At 45.4% G+C, this 21730-nt stretch overlaps 1 protein-coding gene and 1 long non-coding RNA gene across 2 annotated transcripts; both read left to right on the top strand.

Moving 5' to 3' along the window:
* Positions 1-2191, top strand: LOC123364028 (myelin P2 protein-like). Its single transcript, XM_045005740.1, has 4 exons — positions 1-154; positions 1006-1178; positions 1331-1432; positions 1980-2191. The coding sequence occupies exons 1-4, from the start codon at positions 82-84 to the stop codon at positions 2037-2039; spliced, it is 408 nt and encodes a 135-aa protein (XP_044861675.1). The 5' UTR covers positions 1-81; the 3' UTR covers positions 2040-2191.
* Positions 2192-14461: 12270 nt separating this feature from the next.
* LOC123363862 lies at positions 14462-20841 on the top strand. Its single transcript, XR_006576918.1, has 3 exons — positions 14462-14634; positions 16068-16182; positions 20730-20841. It is a non-coding gene; the product is annotated as an uncharacterized LOC123363862 (long non-coding RNA).
* The last annotated feature ends 889 nt before the right edge of the window (positions 20842-21730 follow it).

The raw sequence follows: 21730 nt of genomic DNA, 5'->3' as shown, positions 1-21730 counted from the left end.
ATAGAGTTAGTGCTCTTTTCTTAGCTCTTTTTGAGAGCTGCTGTTGTTTTTTTGAGTGGGTCTACCCAGAAAACCCTTGCAATGTGTGACCTGTTCCTAGGAACGTGGAAACTCAGCTCCAGTGAAAAATTTGATGATTACATGAAAGAGCTGGGTGAGTAATGTAATGTGTGGGATTTAGAAAGGATATGCTCTAGTTGAACTCTGCTCCTACATTTCTTCTCTTTGGCTCTGGGGATTCTTCACTTTGCAGCTTCCTAGTGCTCATTTCTTCAGAAGGGAAATGAGGTGTTTATTTTGAGAACTGTAAGCTGACAAGGGGAAGTGGCTCTCTGATGTGAACTGTTCTCATAAATGCTGCCCCAGGGCTGCTCTTAATCGAAGATTGGCTATGTCTTTTGGGGGGGGGGGAGGGGTGAGTGGACTACTGAAAAGAGAGAATAGCAGGGGTGAAGTAACTAAACATTAAGAAACTTAAATTCTAGATAACATAGGGCCTAGACCTCCACTGCATTGCATCTCATGTAGTCACTTGCACCTGTGCAAAGTGACTATCAAATGCTACCTTTCTTAACTGGTCTTTCTTTGTCACTCTGCATGAATGACTCAAAGTGCAAACTAGTGAAGAATTAGGCCCATAGCATTGTTTCAACAAAGCTTTGTTTACCTTATAAGTGAACTGGAATATCTTGCTGACTTAGACTCTACCTCAACAAGGAAATTGATTAATGTGCTTTTCTGTAATTTAACTCAAACTGTACATGAGAGGACTTCTCTGTGAGACATGATACACTTGTGCTTGTAACACTGATGCTCTTTCTTAGTAAGACTACTATATAAGTTTTACTTCACTTCAGTTGAACTAAAGGGTCTAAACACTATGGTAACAAACTGCTGGTACTGAGAGCACAGTAAATTAGTTCTACTCTTATTCCTTTAACTTTTATCCCATCACCTTAATGTTTATCTAGAAGTATCTGAGACATCTTGTGTGTAAACTTGCAGGTGTGAGTTTAGCCACCAGGAAACTGGGCAGCCTCACCAAACCCACTGTGACTATCAGCATTGATGGGGATGTTCTAACAATCCAAACCAAGAGCACTTTCAAAAGTACTGAGGTCTCCTTCAAGCTTGGGGAGGAGTTTGAGGAAACTACAGCAGATGACAGAAAAACAAAGGTGAGGGCTAAACAATGGGGGCAAAGTGACAAGCCTTATAGAGGTAAAACCCCAATCTTTCCTAACTCTCTGCAAACTGAATCCCTTCTAACCTGCAGGACAGTGGACTAAACACTTTACTTTATGTGAGGTTTTTTGTTTGTTTTTGGTAGAGTATTGTAACCTTAGATGATGGCTCACTGACTCAGGTGCAGAAGTGGAATGGCAAGGAGACCACAATAAAGAGAAGATTAGTGGATGGGAAGATGGTGGTGGTGAGTTCATTCCTGCTATCTGATCTCTGAAAGTAGTATCTCCACAGGAAATGCTTAACAAGTTGAACTGTAGCAAAGATGACAAAGTTACTTGTGTGTGGTTTTTCCTCCAGGTTTAAAAAAAAAAAAAATCTTAGAGGCAAAGAACGCTACCTTATGTCAGCACTGCATTGTTGCTTCTCTAGGCCCTGGTCTACACTGTGGGGAGATCAATCTAAGTTAAGCAGTAGCTGAAGTCAACGTACTTAGATTAACTTATTATAGTGTCTTCACCACGGTGAGTTGACTGCTGCTGCCCCCCTGTTGACTCTGCCTGTGCCTCGCACAGCTGTGGAGTATAGTAGTTGACAGAGTGCTCAGGGGTCGATTTTATCATGTCTAGACTAGATGCAATAAATCGATTTCCGCTGGATCGATTGCCGCCTGCCAATCCGGCAGGTAGTGAAGCCTTACCCATAGTGTTCTCTGAAAACAATGTGTGATAGTATTTGTTGAACTGCATATGGAGGCATTTTAAAATCATACTGTGATAACTTCCCCCTTCTAGGAATGTACCATGAACAACATCACCTGCATCAGAATATATGAGAAAGCAAGAGGACATTAATCCCTGCCCACTGGACTAGAAACTCACTGAGATGGCTCTTGACAAGAAAGCTCCAGTATAAGCTTCTGTTTCCAACTCCAGAGTGTACAGGCTTGTCTCAGAAACAGTGTACTTGTGTAACGTATTAAACAAACGGGCTTTCAAACACTGAATATTGGAGTCCATATTCTTTGTTAGCTTGTAACTACTCATGGAGACTTGACCTCCAGAATTGTAAAAATGGAGATAGACTAGACACCTTCATCTCATCTTCTCCAGCCTACTCTGTCCTCCATCCTTGTAGAACAATAGTGTTTCCAAGTTGCTTGTCTATTCTAGGCTTAAAATGCTTTATAATTCCACTAATTCTTTCTGATCTAGTCCAATAGATCTAGCTTAGTGAAAGGCCACTTCTAGAAAGCTTTCTTATGAATGTAGGCTGGGATTTTGGAAGGTCTATAAAGGCATAAGTGCCTAACTCCCTTGAGGTTTGTGAATATTCCATCCTAATATTATAGGAAAGCTTTTTAAGTTGTCTCCCTAACATTACTCAAGTTATAGCCCCTTGATCTACCCTAAACCATGAACATCTCCCCACAGACATCAAAATAACTATACATTAATATAGCCCTTAGTTCTTGTCCTCCCCACTGTTGTAGTAATCTTAAAAGCTGTATCTCCTTCTCTAACTGACTATATTAGAGATTAAACAAATTTAACATGGATCCTCACATGATGGGACAGGGTGCAACCTCCCCCCCCCCTCTCTATTCTGTATGCTGGTTTTCCATTATTACCACTGCTCAGTTCATAGGATGGGACACATTGCTTGTAATACACAAACCGATACTTCACACTAAGGTCTCTTATGTTTAATGCATGAATGGGCTGGATGCCATTATAGCTGGTCTGAAGAAATGCAATGTACAACAGAATATACAATGCTTCCCTTTAGAGTACACTGCTCTATTTTTCCTCATGTGAAAATACCAACTGATGGAGGCAGCTGCTTTTCTCAAACACTCATGTTAAAGAAATGAATGATATTGATGCAAAGGAGGAAAAGTACTTTTGATCTCCTTCTGAAGCATCAGGGATGGCCATGACTAGAGCTGGCACCTGGGAAGGGTTCTGGGGTTGCAGCAAGCATTTTTTCTCTGATCACCAGATGTGGGGTTTGGAAGGAATTTCCCCCTAGGTCAGATTGGCAGTGACCTTGAGCATGGTGTGTGTGTTGCTGTCCTCTGCAGCATATGTGGGTGGGTCTCTTGCTAAGATTATTTGGGTATATCTCACTTAATCATTTCCCTGCCATTGTGGGGGCCATGGGCAGTGGTGTACCTCAGTCCCTCCTATTTTCTGCCTGTGGAATATAATCTAGTCTCCTACAGGCTGTAATGCTTAGCTCTAATTTCAGTTGTTTGGATCTAGTGTGAGCCTGCTAGCCTGGGCTACACAGGAGATCAGACTAGATGAGCTGGTGGTCCCTTCTAGCCTTGAATGCTCTTGCTCTATCTGAAAGTGCAATCCACAGTGAAATCAAACCTTAGCACAGCATTCACAGCCAGCTGTGCTTTGAGGATAAATCTGACAGCACAAATGATGTCCTAAGGGATATTAAGCATGGTAGTTCTTCCTCTGTTACCTTGATTAGTCACTTACACATGTGTTTACAATGAAGCCACTCTGCTCTGCTAGCATTTTATACTCACTCTGTAATGTACAGAGGAGAGAATTGACTTGTCTCTGGAATGCAGTAGTGTGCACTGTAGCTTCTCTTGTATGAATCAGTCCTTGAAGGAAGAACACAGGTGTGTGCCAGTCTAGTCATTCAATTTGCATAAGACAATTAAGAAGCTGCATCTTCTTACAATCCATTACTAGAAAAGCAACAAACAATTCCACTGCCATAAGTAAACAGATAAAAAGGGGAGAAAATAAGAACACTAATACCTAGTCTTTACATCAATACTTTTAGGCCCTAAGAGAGTAGGATGGATCCAATTTTTAACTTTTCATACACTTCCCCTAGGGAGCCTACCATTTTATCTTCCCAACTCCTCCTGCTTGCTGGGTCCTGATGACTTTTGTTTATCAGATGTCAGCACCCAAGCCCTACCATCAACATGTCCATCTCAAGTAAGGTGCACCCTTGCAGAAGCCACTTAATAACTTTACCATCCAGGCAGCCTGGAGACAGGCTTGCAGAGCCTGCAAAGTCATCAGCCCAAGAAGACAGAGGTTAGGGCAGCTTGGAATGTGCTGATTCAGCTGATCTCGTGGGCAGCCTTCACCGCGGCTCTGTATCTTTTGCCACCCCAGGCACGGCAGTCAGGTGGCTTTCGGCAGCATGCCTGTGGGAGGTCCGCCGGTCCCGCGACTTCGGCGTACCTGCCACTGAATTGCTGACAAATCTGTGGGACTGGTGGACATCCTGCAGGCATGCTGCCGAAGGCTCCCTGACTGCCGCCCCCACAGCAACTGGCAGGCTGTTGCCCCACCCCCCTGGCTTGCCACCCCAGGCATACGCTGGTGCCTGGAGCTGCCCCTGGTCATCAGAGTCTGAAGGTGTCTTCCTGCCAGTGGAAAAAGGAGGGATATTGCACATGCTTGAGCTCCAGGGGGTAAATCTTGCCTACTGTCTGTATGGTTCAAAATGCAGAAAGCAGCATCAGCTTAGTTAAAAAGCCAGGCACACAGCTGGCAGCATCAGAAAAACTCTGCCCAGTTGGCATTCCAGAGAGTGTCACAGCATGAAGGAAAAGATAGGATGAGGCTCCCATTATACAGGGTTGAAGATGACAGTGGTGGGCTATATGGAGGAGACTAAAATGAGTCATCAAAAGAATCATGTTGGGAAGGTGACAAGAAAGACAGCAGAGGGTGGAGGTGTCTTGGGAAAAACAAAGCCCCAATTCCAGCCAGGAAGCCTGAACTCTTGGAAGGAGAAGGCAGGCATTTTGGAGTACATACAAACAGGCTGGAAGGACAAGCTATGGTGGCAGACAATGGTATGAATTTCTTCTCTCAACTGAGAACTGCAGATATGAGGGTTCCAGCTTGGCTTGTCCAAGCCCACACCCAGGCAAGCTAAGTTTAAAGGCTGCACTTTAAGGTGTTTTTTCTATTGCGTAAACAAACAGTATTTTGTATGAATGCCATGATGGGGCCTGAGTCTGCCACCCTGCCTCCTCATGTAGTTCACTGATTGCGAAGAGTAAGGAACAAGGTACCACTGCAAAGGCATAAGGGCAGCAGAATCTGGCCCATAATTTTGGATTTGACTGCTGACTTTGGTTACAAGTGCTAATTGAACCTAGGCCCAAAAATAATCTCTACTCTTAGAGAAAAAAATAGATAATAAATGGGTAGTACTGGTTCCAAGGAACCCAATGTCAAAAAGGAGGATACAATATCCAGACCACAGACAGCAAGCTGGGGGAGGGGTGATCTGTGCCAACATAGAGTGATCCCTCAGAGTGCTAGAACACAGGGTATGTCTTTATGACACAGGTAACCTGGACTCTTACTTGGTTTTTATCTTAACTCCCCTATTGTCCACACTACACAATCTCTGACCCAGGAATTGCTTTAAACCCAGTCTAGCTTACCTGGCTTGGGCTATAGATTAGAACCCAGAATCCCTGGGCTGGAAATCACCCACTTTACAATGGGGATGCAGGCTAAATCACGTGTGTGCTGACAGTCCTCCACTGCCGAAATGTCTGATGTACCAGATTTGGCTCATTGAGTGCAAGTCCCCCATTTTTCTTGTTTCCAGGCATGATCTTAACACAGTCTCTGAATTATATCAGTAGGCCTTTTTGTTTGTTCTAATTCAGTCTTTCCTTTTGCACCTTTGCCCATCTACATTTGTGGTCATAGGTTATTGTGACAATTTATGACAATTTGCATCCGAAGAAGTGGGTATTCACCCACGAAAGCTCATGCTGCAAAACGTCTGTTAGTCTATAAGGTGCCACAGGATTCTTTGCTGCTTTTACAGAACCAGACTAACACGGCTACCCCTCTGATACTTGAATTTATGAACTTTCACTCACTCTTTGCAGTTGAGCTCACAATTAGGATAAATGTGTAGACCCAATTATCACAATGTAATCCCTTTCTTTTATGAACCCCTTCCACCTAGGATTGGACATTTGTTCATAAAGTCACAATTGCAAACAAAGATAGATCTTCATAGGGCTAGAAAATGTGCTTGGGAGCCTGAAGTCCTGGATTCTATTCCCAGCTCTGCGTGGATTTCTTCTGCAACTTTATGACCCTGGGAGGTGGGGGCATTCACTTTCTTACAGCCAGTCTTCAAGCTGTTTACTGCCAATGCCTTAGATTTTGGTTTTCTGATCAAAGCAAAACTAGTGAAAACATAATTCACTCCAACTGTTTGTCTCTTGCTATGTGCTCTCAAACATATGTGATGTATTTCTAGGGACCTAGAAACCTGTTTCCAGTGAAAACTTTGAGGGTTATATGAAAGCACTGGGTAAGAAATGTGTGTGAGTTCAATGTCTCTCACTTTCTTTTTAAAAGTTAATGTTGGTTTTAAGGTCTGCCCTTGGCTGTAGTGAAAAATAACTACCTCTTGCTGCCTCTGGGACTCTCTGCTCTGCAGCTCATTAGTGAGGGGGAATGAAGCTTTATTCCTGTTGACTAGAAATAGGGGTTTTAGGATAACTGGTTAAAACATTTTTGGAAGCAAATACTTGAGGGTGGAATTTTAGAAATCACAGTGGGACTATCTGAACCTTCTTGTCTCTTTCAGTTCTCACAACTATCTGTGGAAGGGGCTGGTGGGAATTCATTCTAGTGTGTGGGGGGAGGGTTGGTGCTTCAGAAAAGACTTCATCTGAGCATGAAAAATGGGCGCACAAATGCTCACTAAAACCTGTTTTTCTTAATTATGAAAAAGCTAAAAACTTGAAGACCTAAATTCCAGAAACTGGTAACACTAAAACAGAAGTATGGCTTCTTCTGGCAATTTATCTTGGCCTTATGGGGCTCAAATGAGCTCTCTGGCGTTGTTACTAGGACTGATGAGTTGGCGATGTATGGCTTGAAGCAGGAGATGGTGTGGGGCCCTTGCTGGAAAGAAAGGGGAAGGAGGATGAGGGGGTTCAGTAAGAGAGAAGCTAACCTTGGTTTGGCTTTAAATCTGCAAAACTTCACTGGCCATGGTTTGGTTTTGCAAAATGTGTAGTGACTAGTCAGTCCCCATCGTCTCCAAACCACCAAAATCCAAGGGAGGGAGCAGGTAGGAGCTTTCCTAAAAAGTTCAAAGCAGGGCTAGATGGGAAACTTCTTCTGTGCCTTGTAGGAAAACACTAAAGCAAGGAACTGGTTTAACACATTGTAAGTTAGCACCATTGCCTGCAGCTTTCTGCTCCGGTGGGATAGCTCAGTGTGTAGGAGGAACAGCTTGCAGATAGCGGCAGTCACAGGGGCTGTATCACAGCTATTGATTTGAATGAACCACCTCAAATAGCTGTGTGGGAAGGAAAGCAGTGCTGTTGAGTGAATGCTAACGTTGGGGACTGGCAAGCACTAGATATCTCTATTTACTCAATATTCTGTTATCAACTTGGAAAGTAGAAATACAGTCTTTAACATTTCATCCACTGCTATTCATCAGGAAAGTTTTTAACTTTCCTGTAGGACACTCTACCTCCAGGGTTTTGCACCATTATCCATCATTGTAGTACCTGCGGGATTGCACAAAATCAGGAAGAGACAGTCTTCTGATAATTCCCTTTCTGAGCTATATGGTAAAGTCTTTCCAGAGTTTCAATTCTGGAGAAACAAAAAGGCAAATCTGTAGCAACTTGCTACAAATCACATATGTGGTGTTTAGTAAGCACTAAGAGGGTGGTTTGTTTGGAATGAAGGCCTAGCTACCTGGCCTGTGTCAGACTTTCCACAGTGATTCTTGAAAAGGAAACCTGCAACATAGCCTCATTTCCTCACCTATTTAATTAAACACCAGGAAAAGCTAGTGAGGCAGCTGTAGAGTATATTCCTCTGAGCTAGGCAGAAGGAACCATCCCATTGCACTATACCCCAGAGGCCAATTCTTAAACTACCTAAACAAATGTGATGTTTCAATCTCCGGCATACTGGTGCTTCTTATCTAAATCTTCTGTTAATTTGCTGGGTACAGGAGCCAGATCACAAGTTTAAGGCCCAGTCCCCCTTGAGTAAGATTGTGTTTAGTCCTAGTTTTTTAATAGTTACTGAATCGCTGCTGGTAAGGCATGAGGTAACAAGAACTCAACTCACCAGTATACTCCTCTATTTTCCATAATTTGAGGGTAAAGGCACTGGTAACCCACATTCAGATTCATATGAATTCTACACTGTTTGAGAAAAGTACCACCCTAAACCTCTATCCCAATAGCCAGTAAGGGTTGACGAAAGCCATGGTAGCAATGGTGCTTCCAAAAGATCTTTCTTCAAAAAGACAAACTAAATGGACTGTCAAAGCAGTGGCTTCTGTGTTTAATTAAGTCCAAGGGGAATTAGGCCTCATGAAGAGGTGGGGGTGAGGTAATAGAAAAACATTTTGAGGTTAAGTACAAAGTAGGGAGATAATAGTTTCTTCCTCTATTTCTGTACTCAAAGTGGCCCACTTTGCCACTCCTTCTCTCTCTCTTGACATAGGCCATGGAGAAGGCCACTCCTTGGTGGAAGTAAGGCTTTTGGAAAGTGGACCACTATCACTTTTTTATGGTAGTGCTCAATGTGCTTACCAGTCATCCTTGAAAATGGCTCTGCCCTATGGAGCTCCCTATCTAAGGACAGGTCTACACTTAAACCACTGTATCAGCACAGCTGCACTTTAATGAAGATGCTCTAAGCGAACAGGTGAGAACTGTCCTGTTGGTGCAGTTAATCCGCCTCCCTGAGAGGTGGTAGCTTTTCCCACCGACATTGTGCTGTCTTTAGATCAGTGATCACTCATGGGGGTGGATTATTCATACCCTTGAGCAACGTAGCTATAGCAAAGTAATTCTGTAGTGTAGACCAGGGCTAAGGGTGACCAGGGTGGGTAAGGGGATCAAAGTGGTAATTGCCCACCTCTGGGGAGAATGTGGCTATGTAGATTTGCTGTTAACAGCACAGCACACTGTTAAACTGGATTCTTTTGGGGGCAGCTGCAGGTGCAAATGTCCTAGTCTTATAGTGTGCTAGGGATGTGCCTCTTGAATTGTGGTCTTAGTGTAATTTGTTAGCTGGAGCTGTAAAAGACTCACTGGTAACATCTCCTGTATTTCATTACCCATCCCAGAATGCTTGCAGCAGCAGAGGTGAATCTCTGATGTGGTTAACCAAAGAGGATTTCAATTTACTGTGTAACCCATAATTGACTTGATTTTCCCCCAAAATAACTAAAACATTCTAAAAACATGCCTTAAACTATGCTTTAATAGGAGATGGGCAGGGTTTTCTGGGTTGTTGAGCATAACAAAAAGAGTAGAGTTGTTGCTAGGACAGGGGTGGGCAAACTACGGCCTGTGGGAGGCCTACGGTGGCCCAGGAGGCTAGCCCAGGCCCCTCCCCTGCTGTTCCTCCTCCCCCGCAGCCTCAGCTTGCCCCCTCCGCCGCCGGTGCAATGCTCTGGGTGGCAGGGCTGTGAGCTCCTGGGGCAGCACAGCTGCAGAGCCTGGCCTGACCCAGTCTTTGTGCTGCGTGGTGGCAGCGGCTGTAGCACCACCAACCACCAGTGCTACCTGTTCCTACCCCACTGATTCCTGGCCTTGCCCAGCCATTGCCAGTCTCCCCCCTGGATCCTCATCTGATCTGTTTTCCCCACTCCCATTAGCCCCTTGTCCTCTCTCTGTTTCCCTCATTACTCCCAATCACATTGTCTTGCCAATCCTGGTGTCCATCCAGGATCCCAGTCTCCCCTCTCCCTCCAGCCCCAATCCCCAATACTTAGCCCTAGTTTCCTTCTCCCTCTTTGCTAGCCTCCAGTCCCAGTCTCCCCAAACCCCAGGGTCTTTGTCCCAATATACTCTCCCCCACCTCCTCAGTCTGACCGTTGTCCCCTCTGCATTTGAATCATGCAGCTTCCTCCTCAATGCTACAGAGTGTCAGCAGTGGGAGCACTGAGAGCACAAGGGAGACAGTCCCCCAGCTTTCAGTTCTGGTGCCTGGACTCAGAGCTGAGATTGCTGGGCAAGTTCTGCTCAGCCGCCTGCAGCCCTGGGCTGGAGCATGCTCACTGTGGATGGAATTATTGAGGAATTTAGCTCTGAAGGTCTAGCAAAACTCTACAGAGCACGTGTGAACTGTGATCGTCAAAGATTTATAACCTGGCCAAAGTTGGATGGATTTTCACAGAGATGGCAAAAAATGACACATTCTTAGCACAATGGCCAACCAGTCCCTCCCCCCACCATATGCACATTTCTGCTCCAGCACACAGGGTAGTAAAACTTGTCAAAGAAAAGGTTGCTAGGGTTTTTTAACTTGGGTAAAGCAACATGTTATTTTCTGTAACCTCGTCTGAAAGGTCAAATGTTTTTGGCTGAAATTTTCCAAAAAAAATTCAGCCTGAGCAGACATCTGCCATGGAAAATTTCAGCCCAAACAGTTATAAGCAACTAAAAATGGGACTTACTTTATAATGGGAAAATTCAGGTAATGTTAATAATAGGTGGTGCTACCAGCCCACCTATAACATGTAAAGGAGAGAATGGTTTTCTCAAATGAAGGACTGTGACAGTCTTGAAGAACTGTGATAGTCTTAAAGGGGCACGTGGATGCTCAGAAATTGTATCTACTTGAGGGTATATGGTAGTCACATTGTTCTGGACACCATGACTCCATCTGTATTAGGGACACAGAATATGAAACGCTAACATAGCCCATAGCCCTCTCCTGGGTGGTTCTTACCTACCTCTGACAGATACCGGAGGGAGTCTGTCTCTTTTTACACATCTATAGCTTGCCAAGCTAATAGATTAGGGCCTTCAAATCTGACCCAAACCTGATGTGACCTGACTACATGTGTTGGGATTGGGAAGGATCAGAAAATAACCTGACTCTATTGGGCTCGGGTCATCTCTGATCACCTCCTCCTGCCTGTGGGGTCGGTGTGGTGGCGGCTGCCTGTCCAGGTCCTGCCAGTTGCTGCCTTGCTGTGCTGTGTGTGTTGAGGAGTGAGTGTGATGGCGAGTCTCCCTCCACAGTACACACAGTGCAGAGAGGCAGTGGCAGGATTGGGGCATGCAACTGCTGCCTTGCCCACCTCATGGGCAGGAGGTGGCTAGAGATGGATTATGGGCACAGGGCACGGGGAAGAGGAAGCCCACAGCAGGCCAAGCCCCAAGGATGAGGTGGCAGCTCTGATATGGGTCTAGGGAAAAGTGTTGGGTCCAAATTGGGCTGTATTTGAAAAGGACTCAACGCCTTTGGATTGGATTCAGGTCGGCTCTGTCCAGGTTGGGTTCAGATCCAGGATCTTTTAAAATTAGGCTCGAGCAGACCTCAATAGTACAGTATCACTGAAATGAACTGAGTTGCATACATTTTTGTATGTGGAATAGTTCTTTAAATTCTTTGAATGATTCCAAAAGAGTAAAGCCAATGTGTTTGTGCTGGAGGGGATTTGGCTCCTCTCCTGATTTAGGCCTCAATCCTGCCAGTAAAATTACCCACGTGCATAGGAGTTTGAAGGATCAGATCTTTAGTGTCTGTGCCACAGGAACACACCACGTTTTCCAGGAACGTCACTACTTGTTTGCCATCCCTGAATCAAGGCCCTCAGCCCACAGGCCAACAAGCGTGACCCAGTTTTCTCTACACCTTCCCAGTAAGAAGGAGTTTTCCAGGAACAAAGCAGTCCTGATTTTACCCTTGAACATCAGGTCTTTTGCAGAAGCACTACATAAATAGAGCTGGCAGTTCTATCAGTTGTAATCCACCCTCACTGGATCTCACCTCAGGCAGAAGGTTCTTAAGGAGTCACCCCTACAAATTAGCTTCTCCCTGTCATAGGTCTCACCCCCACTTAGAGCTGTTGGGTTCCAAAATGGGGACCTGCATGGACTCCTCTAAACTAAAATCCTAGTTTAGATCTGGTAAAAGCTGCCACCACCCAATAATGTACGTGTATTGGGACACAGTCCTTCCCCAAAATCCTTGGGGATCCCAAGAGCCCCAAATCCATGGAGTTCTTACACCTACGAGAAGTAAACCATTCTCCCCTGCTTCCTCCCCCCTCCTTTCTTCTAGGAGAGATACTGGGATTCAACTACAGAGGGATGCCTTCCTCCTCCCTCCTCCCCTTTCCCTGAGAATTCACCCAAGGAAAGATCAACCAAGTCCTTAACAGAAAAGATTTATTAAAGAATAAAAAGAAAGTGACTCTCTCTGTAATACCAAGATGGAACAATACACAGGGTCTAAACTTATCAATCTCTGGAGAGAATCCCCCCTCCTTTCTTTCTCAGTAAAAGCAATAACAGTACAGAATTAAAGAAATTCTATAGCAAACACACAATTGCAAATATAGAAATCAAATTATAAGACTAATCCGCCTTTCTAATTAATACTCACTATTGGATAGTAGGAACTACTCCAGGAGAACTTGGAGACATGTCTGGCCTCTCTTAGATCCAAAGAGAGAACAGAGCAAACAAGGAACACAGACAAAGGCTTCCCTCCACAGAGATTTGAAATTATCCTGTCCCTTGATTGGTCCTCTGGTCAGGTGTTTCTCAGGTTACTGAGCTTGTTAACCCTTTCCAGGTAAAAGAGACCTTAACCCTGATCTGTTTATTTATGACACTCCCGAAGCAATTAGTTCCTTGGGGAGCCCAAATGATGGATAATCACTTCAGAGGAACCTTGCCGTTGATACCACAGTCAACAAGACACGACATTCAGGATGAAACCTGGGGCTAGGACTGAACTCCTTCCCTTCTGTTCAAAGAGCACAGGCTGCTAATATGTGAACTAAAGTCACCACTAGGGGGCAGCACTATAGATAGCGCCTATGACAGCTTTATTATTATTATTATTTGTTATTAAAGTGACCACATTCACAAAATTCGGGGGGAAAACCCAACACAGAAAAGGTAAAACTGTCATTACTCCCCATGAGGGTTGCCACCAGTCCAGGTTTCCCAGGATCTTCCATTTTTTGTGGTAGCTGCCTGGGAAATCTGTAAAGGTGATCAGTCACACTGCCAGTTTTATGGGCTCAGAACAATCCTTGATGTCCCATTTTTTTGTATCTCAGAGGTGGCAACCCTACTCCCCACTCTTTTGAGAAGCCAGTTTCTCACACTCATCCTCTTCCATCACCTTAGGGGTTGGTGCTGCCACCAGCTGGGTTCCACTGCCACAGCCTGGGTGGTGGTTCTGCTAATGCTGGCCTGGTGGTGGTGCCACTGGCTGGGGTTTGGTGATGGTCCAGTTGTGGGGATGATCTGGTGCCACTGCGATGGTCCTCTGCCTGCTGCTGTTGCTCTCCCAATAGGCAGGGGATGGGGAGTATGGCTTCCCGCGGCTTGAAGCAGTGCCCTCTGCTAGGTAAAGGAGTGAGGAGAGATGTTGTGCATAAAATGGGACACTCTCAGTTGTCCCCTTTTAAGATGTAAATTTCCAGAACAGAGTCAAGACCATTGAAACATGGAACTGTCTGGGGAGGCGGGGGGGAGCAAGAAGCTTGGTCAGTTCATTTATTATTTGAATTAAAGGGGTCCAAACCAATATCAGGTCCTACAGCAGAATTGCAGCACCACCCTTATCAGAATAAACTCAGCCCATTCTATATAATCCACCTATATGATGGTGAGCAGGTTCTGTGCAATAGTTTAACTATAGGCTTTCAATGTACTACTTAGCATGGAACTGCAATTGATGAGACTTCTGTGCTTTAGTGAACTTCAGGATGTTCATTAATTAGAGTCCCCCTGGTAGCTCACTGGAACAGGGCAGCTGGTTAGAGCAGTAGCTGAGCAGCTGCATCCATAACATCAGCAAATTTAAGAATCAGTTGAGGCACCTAATTTGTAAAGTTTGATGCTTATTCAGTGGTGTGAACTTCACCCCGGAACCAGTGGAACAGGCATGTCTACAGTGTGAATGTTCTGCTGTAGCTTTTCTGCTCCAGTGCATTGGGGTCAGTGTTCTCTAGTGCCACCTACTGCTGGAGCTGGAGAATCAACACTTATAGGTCAGAGGAATGTACCAAATGTCAACAAGCTGCAGGGGTGGGGAAAGGCTGAGACTCTTGTTTTAAATGTCAAATGTTTTTTGTTTGTGAGCTGAGACTGAATACACATAGTGTTTCGCCCACTGGATAACTGTGAATATAAAACTCTGTGCTACTAATATTTGGTTTCTATGTCTCAAAGGTGGTTTAACCCTGCTCAGGGAGGGTAACTCACTTTGTGCGAACCCTTGGGTAGGTAAGATGTGTGATTCTGGAGAGTTGGGCCGAAAAACAGCAGCAGCATTTTCAAGTAAGGTGTGTTTAGATTTGCTGATTTGCTGGAACATAAGAATTCTAGATTGCAGCATCCATCCGTGGATCTGAAACCACATTACCGAGCAGAGTGAATTTAGCTATGCAGTCACTGTGAGGAAGGTATGTATTGTCCCCATTTTAGAGAAGGACCAGAGCTACAGAGGGCCACCATGTGAACGCCTTCTGGTGGGAGCAGGTACCATGCATGCAAATGCTTCCATTGATGTCAGTGAGACACCTCGTGTAAGTAATCACACAGCAATGTGGTCCCGAGAAATTAATGGGGCTAATATGGCCCTAATTTGGGATGATTACCCAACTTCAGACACCTGAGCCCTGATTTTCTGAGATGCTGAGCAGTCACAGTCCGACAGGCTTCAGACTGAATTGTGAGTGCCTCTGTCATGAATAGTTAGTAAAGGGTTAAAGCATAGTACCTGGTGGGCATCTGAATGGAGGACCAATCAGGGAAGAGAATTTGAAACTCCTAGGAGGGAACTTTTCCCTCTGTTTGGGGGGGTCTTTGTCTTTGGCCGTTTGGAGTTCAAGAAACCAGACGAGTTAATCAAGTCCTACAAGTTCCACCTTTCTGAACTAATTTCTTCTAGTCAAGATAGTGAGTATTAGAAAGATACTTTGTGTCCTTATCTAATAATCCTATGTTTGCAATTCTGTGTGTTTGTTATTGATTATTCTTAATTCTGCTTGTACTGGTTGTACTGAGAAAGAGAGAGAAGTCTCTCCAGAACTTAGCAAGGTTATACCCTATGAGTGCCCAGCTTGGATTCATAGAGATTCTGTATTTTCTTTTGTTCTCTTAATAAATTCTTTTCTTTTCTTTGGACTTGGTTAATTCCTTCCCTTGGAGAAATTCAGGGGAAGGGGAGGGGGAAGTGGGCTGCTTCCCTGTGTGTAGAGATTCAAGGCGTTTGAATCCAGGCACCTCTGTCTCCAGAGCAGGCTGGAGAGAGGGAGGAGGGGGGAGGTTCCTCCTCTGTGAATTGATCTGTGTTCCCAAGGGGGGAAACAGGGGTGTCCCGGCCCACGGAATTGACCGGGTGGTGGCAGCCGAAGGGGAGACCTACCCTAGGATTTTGGGGTGGGGGAAGACATGCGGGTCCTCACTTTGAAACCGCCCAGTTTCAAGTGAGGGTAGACTCTGACAGCCTCGCATCTTTGAAAAACAGGTTCCTCGTGTCTGAAGTTGGGCACTCAAAAACCAAGGCACCCAGAAATAGACACCACTTCTGAAAATGTGGGATAAAGAGTTTAACACAGGGTGCCCGGGGTACTGCTATGATAGAACCTGGGTCTCATGACTCCAAGGGCTTTGGAAAACAGGATCAGGCTCAACGCAAAATGTGTGCGTTTCAGCTTTTCTAGTAATTTTTCTTTAAAGAAGCTAAATGTTTTGTGCAGCATGGCTGGGGGAAAAGTGATGCAGCTGCAGTCTCAGCAACGCTATCACAAGCTGTTGGTTGCGCCTTTTAAGACTATGCATTTGGAAATACAGCATGTTGTGTGTTTGATATCTTGGTTTTATTTCTCAACAGATGATGTGGCAGTAAAGATCCCTGCTTATGCCTGGGTGAACTCTGGTCCTGAGCAGAAGCCTGACCTCTGATACCTGTTCCACCATGAACCTGTTTCATCCTCTGTGGAGTGCTGGTATGGTGTTCCAAGGAACACTTCAGCTATTTTACCCCATGGCAGTTGCTGTGGATAAAGCATCTATGCAGGGCCGGTGCAAGGATGTTTCGCGCCCTAGGCAAAACTTCCACCTTGCACCCTCTCCCGTCCCCCGTCCCCAAGCCCTGAGGCACACACCCCCCCCCCCGCGGCAGCTCTCCGCCCTGAGGCACTACCCCACCGTGGTCGCTGCCAAAGAAAATGCCGCCCCCCCAAATCCTAGCGCCCTAGGCAACTGCCTAGGTCGCCTAAATGGTTGCACCAGCCCTGCATCTATGATACCAATGAAACTGCAATCAGTTTGCATATCATTTTTTTCTCCTAATTGTGAAAATGGAGACTTTTTATTTTAATACCATGGTCCATTTTCATTAATTGTTATTAAAAGGTCACTATGTCTCAACTAATTACCCCATCAGTGATAGCTGTATCTGAAAATGCTGGTTTTCCAGTTGCTTCTGCTGGACTCAAGCATGCTATATTTCCATGTACATGTTAATTCTGGAAGCCTATATCAACTCTCTTCTATTTCCAGTGTTCCTGGCAGTTGAAATGTTGTATCATCAGATAGAAGACTCAATAAATGTAATATGTAATTAAAGTTATTGGGGCAAATTCTATCAATTACACCAGTGCAGCCCAACTGACTTTAAGTTAGCATGGGTGTAACTGACAAGAGATTTGAATCTATTAACTGTAGTGTGGACATTAATGAGATATTATATGGATGGTATGTTTCCTAATTATTTTTTATCCTAAATTACTATCATAGTACACAGTCAAAGGAGCCAATTCCTTGCCAACCTCCAGTTCTCTGGCCCAATTCTCTTTCCCTAGCATTGTGGTAATCTGGTTTCTAGCACCAGTGCAGCTCTTCTTCAGACTCACTTCCATAGTATGATCTAATCCAGGGATTCTCAAATGGGGGGTCGGGACCCCTCAGGGGGTCACAAGGTTATTACATGAGGGGTCGTGAGCTGTCAGCCTCCACCCCAAACCCCGCTTTTCCTCCAGCATTTATAATGGTGTTAAATATATAAAAAAGTGTTCTTAATTTGTAAGGGGGGTCGCACTCAGAGGCTTGTTATGTGAAAGGGGTCACCAGTACAAAAGTTTGAGAGCCACTGACTAATCTATGACTCCTGTTTCCTCTCCCCAGTTTAGTTCACCTCTTTCATTGACTCCCCAGTATAGCCAGACTCGTGCCCCAGCAAGTCCCAACTTCTTCCCAGCTGAAGTAACCTTTTCTCCCTTAACTATCTTGTTGAATTGTCCCCCACTGTTACGTATGTGATAGCATGCCACAGGGCCTTGCAGATTAGAGGTGATTCATCCCTCACCCCACAGCTACTTTTGGATTTCAGCAGAACAGACTGTTCTGCTGAATTGGAGATTTATTACTGCTGCTTTTTAAAATGCTCCCATCCCCTACAGACTCCAAAGAGAAACTGCTGAACTCGAATTAATATGCAAACTAGACACAATTACCTGTGGTCTAAACAAAGACTGGGAATGGTTGGGTCATTACATTAATTGAATCTATTTCCCTATGTTAAGTTCTCCTCACACCTTCTATGGGCCATCTTAATTATCACTTCAAACAGTTTTTTTCCTCCTGCTGACGATAGCTCATCTCAATTGATTAGACTCTGCCTGTTGGTATGCATACTTCCACCTTTTCATGTTCTCTGTATGTATAAATATCTCCTGTCTGTGTGTTCCATTCTATGCATCCGAAGAAGTGAGCTGTAGCTCACGAAAGCTCATGCTTCAATAAATTTGTTAGTCTTTAAGGTGCCACAAGTACTCCTGTTCTTTTAGCCCCCAGGTTGTTTTTCTAGTTTTCTAGTGTGGTTTCTTCAAACTCTTATGCCAGTTTGAAGGACAGATTGTCCAGACTGAGAACACCTTTGAAACACTATTCTCCTCAGTGAGCCAGTCCTTGCTGATGGTCACAGTGGGTCTCTCCAGGCAATCCAGTTTTCCTGTATTACCTTGTTGGAAAGGAATGCTTCACAGACAAAGGCATTCTCTAGCCCAATTTATATAGAGCCCATTGAAGTCAATGTGAGTCTTTCTTTGTCTTCAGTATCAGAGGGGTAGCCGTGTTAGTCTGGATCTGTAAAAGCAGCAAAGAGTCTTGTGGCACCTTATAGACTAAGAGATGTTTTGGAGCATGAGCTTTCGTGGGTGAATACCCACTTTGTCGGATGCATGTAGTGGAAATTTCCAGGGGCAGGTATATATAAGCAAGCAAGAAGCAGGCTAGAGATAACGAGTTTAGTTCAATCAGGGAGGATGAGGTCCTCTTCTAGCAGCTGAGGTGTGAAAACCAAGAGAGGAGAAACTGGTTTTGTAGTTGGCAAGCCATTCTTTGTCTTCAGTGGGTTTTGGGTCAGGCCCATAATGAGAAGCCAAAGTATAATTGACTAAAAACCCTTCCCTTCTTGAGATGTGAAATCTTTAATGGGGATCAGACTTGGCCCTATCTCTCACTTCACAGCCCTAATGAGAGTGTAGTTCAGCAAGCAGGCTTTAAAACTTGGTGAGAATTTCCCACGGGTATTAATTTATCTGCATTTAAGAAATGAACGTGGTTTATTGTAACAAACTACTCACGACAAAAGATATGTAAGAGTGGAAAATCTGTGTCCACTTTTGCAAAGTCTAGAAGCATCTCTGGGGCATCTGTATGTCAGTAATATTACGAGTACAGAAACGAGGCTCTTGAAATAATTGTTTGATTAAAAACATAACAGTCAGAAAAGAAAGCCAGAAAATGAAGATTTGAACCAGACGCTACCAGAAGCTTTGCATAGGCCCATTAGTGCTGCTCTCTCTCTCTCTCTCAGACACACACCAAGTTTGGGTGAGTCAGGCGCAAAGGAATTGATTTCATTTGAAAACATTTTAAACTTTGTAAATTGGATGGGATGGTAGAAACTGGATCCACTGTTATATCTGGCATATGGCTTCTGGCGGCACAAACAATGAACTAGAGGATGGGTAAGTGATGTGGCCACTCTCTCACAGCAGCATTATCTAGAGACGTCAAGCACATTCATCTACCATCAAGATGATAAAGAGGGCAGTGCATCATCAGATGGCCCGCGATTTGTTCTGGAGCTCCACGGGGGCAGGATGGGGAGCTCAAGTAGCTTAACAGTAAAGATATAAGTTAAACCGCCCATGACCCCAACATATCCTGTTGTCACAAAGAAGGATCTTTTGGCTCATATGGTTGCCTAGAGGGCATGCAAGAGCATATGCAGAGACACTAGAGGCTGCAGATGTGAGTTGTCTGTCTGTCAAGAAATGCTACATCAATGCAAAATATAGTCCTGAGCCTCCTGTTGTTGCCAGTCCTTAGAAAGCGTGTGCCCGAGGTACTGTCTGGGAAGCTCAATGGCTTCAAAAAAGTGGTCACATTATCTGGCATTTTGGATGTGGCTTTGAGATGAAATTGTGATGTAAGCTGTCTTGGTGGTTGACTGTGCGCAACACTGCAGCCCTGGCTCTGCCCTCACACCTAATTGCTGGGGCAGCAATGGGATCTGGGAGTGGAAGGGTGGATATGTGAGTTGTCTGGGTTGGACCAGATGATATGAAAGCTATAGTCGATACTTGAGTCCAGCTTGCCACAATGACGACTGAAGACCCAAGCTGCCGCACAGTATTCCATGGATACAATCAGGGGCAGCTCTATGTTTTTTGCCGCCCGAAGCATGCAGTCAGGCAACCTTCGGCAGTGGCTCTGTGGGTGATCTGCCAGTCCCGCACCTTCGGCGTACCCGCCGCCGAATTGCTGCTGAAGCCACGGGACTGGCGGACCTCCCGCAGAAACGCCACCGAAGTCTGCCTGACTGGTGCCCTCACAGCGACCAGCGTGGCGACCGGCACGCCGCCCCCCCGCTCACCTCTGGCTTGCTGCCCCAGGCACACGCTTGCTGCGCTGGTGCCTGGAGCCGCGCCTGGATACAATAATTATGGGACTGGTAGATGTCCATCAGGTTGCAGCACTGCCGCCGTACGAGTTGCTGACAAGGCTGCAGAGAAATGGGATTCCTGACTGAATTTTAGCATGTTTGCTTTCTGTGTTGTTGAAAGGACAGACAGCTGTCGAGCTTTATTTCCAAATAAGTAAGTCATGGTTAAAAAAACAATTGGCTGATTGCTTGGGAGGATCTGTAGCTGCCAATGTCATTGTTACTTAGATTAGGTAATTTTTTATCTTGCTCATTTTGGTCCCCACTTTTAAATATGGCCCTCTAGCACAAGATTTATATTTTTGATGGGTGATAGTGTTTGGGACTACCAAATTGTAAGGCATTTACTGTGATTAGCTCTGCTTTCAGTATTGTGGCTAAGGAAATAAAAGTGCTGGTGACTGGAATCGGATTCCTAGCACTGTTTTATCCCCACACTATCTGTCACTAGTCGGCCTTGAGTATTACATATTCAAGCCATTTTTAAAGAGAAGCTGTCAGGGTTTACATGTCTCACGCCTTCTTTTTTCTCCATGGTAGCAGCAGCTGTTCTTGTCAATGCCCAGCAAACTCCCACGACTCCTGAGCTCTTCCTGGGAACTTGGAAACTCGTCTCCAGTGAAAACTTTGAGGAATACATGAAAGAACTGGGTGAGATGTTATTTTGACAGGGGACTGGAAATGTGTCTGCCTTCAGAGAGAAGGTGCTGAGTCTGTCCTTTGCTCCTCTGAAGTGGCAAAGCTGTACTTGGTGTACATCCAGAGAAGGGCTGGAAGGAAAGGTGACTAACTCCCCTTCACATTGTGCTGATCCTGGGGCCATCAGGCACTGGCCTGGTCCCTAGCACAGGTTTGAGCAGCCTACAGGCTGCTGTGTCTTGCATTGGCTGTAAATAACTCCCAGAGGTTATGGCACCTGATGATGAGCCAGCTGCAGGGACTCTTTAGCTATAACCACCATGGTAGATTTCAAGGACAAAATAAAAGGGGGAGTTATGTTGGATTTTATCAGTGGTGTAAGCAGGGTGATCAGGTCTGGTTCGCCGTACAAGTAAGCTATTTATAGCTAGTAAGGCATATGGAAAGGGACAGGAGTAGCAGAACGTCAGGCTGCCGGGCGGCCCCATGCCAGCAGCTCCTCCAGCGTGGCTGTACCTCCCCCAGCCCTTCCACACAGCTGCACGCCTGTGTCTCCTATCCAGGGTTTGTACAGCAGCCGTGCCGGAGGACAGGGCTGAGGGTGGGGCTGGGATGCTACAGCCGTGCCGGAGGAGCCGTGGTGTGGGGCTGCCAGTGCTCCTTTCACCGTGACGGTTCCTGGGAGAGCCCCACGCCGGCAGCTCCTCCTGCACGGCTGGACCATCCCAGCCTCCCCCACCCGGCTCTGTCCTCTGGTGGGGCTGTTCTACCGACCCCGGACAGGACTCGGGAAGGGCTGGGGGCAAGGCCGCGGGCTGTACAGCCACACCAGAGGAGCTACCAGCATGGGGCTCAGTTGCCAGCAGGTTTGAAAAAAATATTCTCTGCTGTCAGAGGGAGCT

The sequence above is a fragment of the Mauremys mutica genome, chromosome 2 (genome assembly GCF_020497125.1).
Source record: "Mauremys mutica isolate MM-2020 ecotype Southern chromosome 2, ASM2049712v1, whole genome shotgun sequence".
NCBI lineage: Eukaryota > Metazoa > Chordata > Testudines > Geoemydidae > Mauremys > Mauremys mutica.
The sequence above is the reverse complement of the archived record's forward strand: the minus strand, read 5'-3'. Positions and strand labels throughout refer to the sequence as shown.

Bases quoted from the DNA above. Each gene is read 5' to 3' on its own strand.
- LOC123364028 (XM_045005740.1), top strand. From the start codon at position 82: ATGTGTGACCTGTTCCTAGGAACGTGGAAACTCAGCTCCAGTGAAAAA. The intron at 155-1,005 runs GTGAGTAATGTA...GTAAACTTGCAG, and splicing joins TGATTACATGAAAGAGCTGG to GTGTGAGTTTAGCCACCAGG. The intron at 1,179-1,330 runs GTGAGGGCTAAA...TGTTTTTGGTAG, and splicing joins CAGATGACAGAAAAACAAAG to AGTATTGTAACCTTAGATGA.